At 58.8% G+C, this 2,261-nt stretch overlaps 1 protein-coding gene across 4 annotated transcripts in view; it reads left to right on the forward strand.

The window, feature by feature from the left end:
• The window catches only part of Lgi4 (leucine rich repeat LGI family member 4), a 26,444-nt gene that overhangs the window by 17,157 nt on the left and 7,026 nt on the right, over window positions 1–2,261 (forward strand). For 3 of the 4 annotated variants that reach the window (XM_055594649.1, XM_055594650.1, XM_055594652.1), the window contains exons 1-3: window positions 17–462; window positions 825–896; window positions 1,136–1,207. In XM_055594649.1, the coding sequence (XP_055450624.1) occupies window positions 293–462; window positions 825–896; window positions 1,136–1,207 (314 nt within the window). In that variant the 5' untranslated portion in view covers window positions 17–292. Of the gene's footprint in view, window positions 1–16; window positions 463–824; window positions 897–1,135; window positions 1,208–2,261 lie in introns of those variants that run through there. The other variant, XM_055594651.1, reaches the window with a different exon arrangement.

The following is a 2,261-nucleotide window of genomic DNA, read 5'->3' on the forward strand; positions in this document are numbered from 1 at the left end:
CACACACACACACACACACACACACACACACACACACACACACACACTCTCCAGAGAGACAAAGGCAGAAAGACCCGAGATCGCAGGGGTTGGGAAACAGAACCAAAGAAAGGTAGGGAGAGAAAGATATTGACAGAAAATCCATCTGACACTCCAGATACAGGGAGTGAGGGAACAAGAAGCCACCAGGACAGCGCAGGTCAGCAGCAGGACGGCTGGACATCCCACAGAGATGTAGTGGTCTGCGCCTGGCAGGGTGGGGTCAGTCGGAGCCTGGGCTGGGGCAGGGGGCATGGGAGGGGCAGGCCTTCTGTTGCTGCTGTTGGCCGGGACTGGGGCAGGAGAGGCCTGGAGTCCCCCGAAGGGAAAGTGTCCTCCACACTGCTCCTGCTCCAAGGAGAGTTCCCTGTGTGAGGGCTCCCCCGAGCTGCCTGAGAGTTTCCCCGCTGCGCTCCTGTCACTGTGAGTGCCAGGCCCTGTGTGGGCCGGAAGGGAGGGAGGAGACCGGAGACTCCAGGTTTGGGGTGGGGTGCTGGGGTCTCTCAGACCCACCTGAGGTGCCTGGAAGATTTGGAGAGGTATGACTGGGTGAGTCCGAAGGGTGGGGGTTGGGAGGGAGCAGTGGGGACAGGAGCTGGGTGCTGCCAGGGACCTTGGCCACATGTGGAGGGCCTGGCGCAGAGCAGGCATAGAGGGCCACAGGAGACACCACCACCCCCAGGCCAACATGGCATGCCAGGGCTCCCAGGGCAACCAAAAGCTCTGATGAGAGAGAGGATAATTGGAATGGTTTTCTGCTCACTAATCTTTGCCCGTGCCCCCAGCTCACTCGTCAGGATGGGGGTCTCCCGGCTGAAGGCTGGCGGCTTCTTGAAGATGCCATCATTACACCTGCTGTGAGTGTGGGCTGGCTGGACCCCAACCCTCTCCTCCAGAGAGTGCCTCGTGTGTGTGTGTGTGTGTGTGTGTGTGTGTGTGTGTGTGTGTCTGTGTGTGTGTGTGTGTGGTGTGTGTTTATAGAGGCACTATGTCCGTTCTCGTTAGGCCCATGCTTGCATGTGTGTCTCCGGGTCAGGTGGGGGTGGGGCAGATTCTGGTCTGCAGCTCTGAAAACACTGCCTTGCCCCTTTGCCAGCCTGCTCACGTCCAACACCTTCTCCGCGATCGAGGACGATGCCTTCGTCGGCCTGTCCTACCTGCAGTACCTGTGAGTCCAGCCAGGGGTTGGGGCAGGTGGTCTGGAGGGCGGGTGAGCCTCTCTGTGACCCCCAGAGGAAGTGGGCGCAGGCGAGGGGGTCAGGGGAAGGAGGCCTCTGGACAGTGGCAGGTCCTGACAGGAAGTCTGCAGTGTGGGCAGCTCAAGTCAAAGGTGACTCTCACCTCTGTGGCCTTCACAACAGGAGTTGGGCCTTGCGGCTCAGGCCTGGAATCCCAGCTATTTGGGAGGCTGAGGCAGGAGGATGACCAATTCCAAACCTACTCGGCGGGCCCTGTCTCATAAGAAATAATTTTAAAATAAAAGACCAGAAGTGTATCTCCGGCGCAGATGCTTGCCTGGCATGTGTGGGACCCCGGGTTTCAGTCCCAGTTTGGACAACGAAGAACCAGCGAAGGTTCTGGAGAGTCTGACTCAGTGGTCCTGATGCGGGGGGCACTTCAGGAAGGGGGTGTATGAAGAGGTCAGGGGCAGGGAACATTCCACATTGCTGGGAGACAACTTGGAGCTACTCGGTGACCTTGTGACGGCGTGGGGTGTCAGGCCTGGAGGGCACGGCGGCAGGGGTGACTGCAGGACAGGGCTGCTGGTGGCACAGGGATTCGGGGATGCGTGCTGGTGCGTAGAGGGTATCCCCGGGCACTGATGGAGGGAGAGTGGCAGTTATACTGCTGCCAACGCTGTGCCAGGGAGACTGACCAAAATGGCTGCCGTGAGAGTGTCGGTGTTCCCGGGGGTATCTGCATGGTGCACACGGCCTGCCTCTGTGATGACCGTCAGTGGAGGGTACGTGCTCGCGGTATGTGCTCATGTGGGTCAGCAGCTATAGGCAGAATGTTGGTGGGCTTTTCTAGGTTTGTGTTTTGGGCGCCATTTTCGGTTTGTTCGTTGTGTGGTACTAGGAATGGACACTGGGGTGTTAGAAAGTAGCCTCAAACCCTCCACTGGGGGATTCTAAGCAGGTGATTCCAGAATCTAAGCAGGGATTCTAGGCAGGAGCTCTACCACTGAGCCACACTCCAGTCCCTCACTGGGGGATTCTAGT

This window comes from Psammomys obesus, unplaced genomic scaffold, assembly GCF_907164565.1.
Source record: "Psammomys obesus unplaced genomic scaffold, mPsaObe1.curated_primary_1811, whole genome shotgun sequence".
In the NCBI taxonomy this organism is placed as follows: domain Eukaryota; kingdom Metazoa; phylum Chordata; class Mammalia; order Rodentia; family Muridae; genus Psammomys; species Psammomys obesus.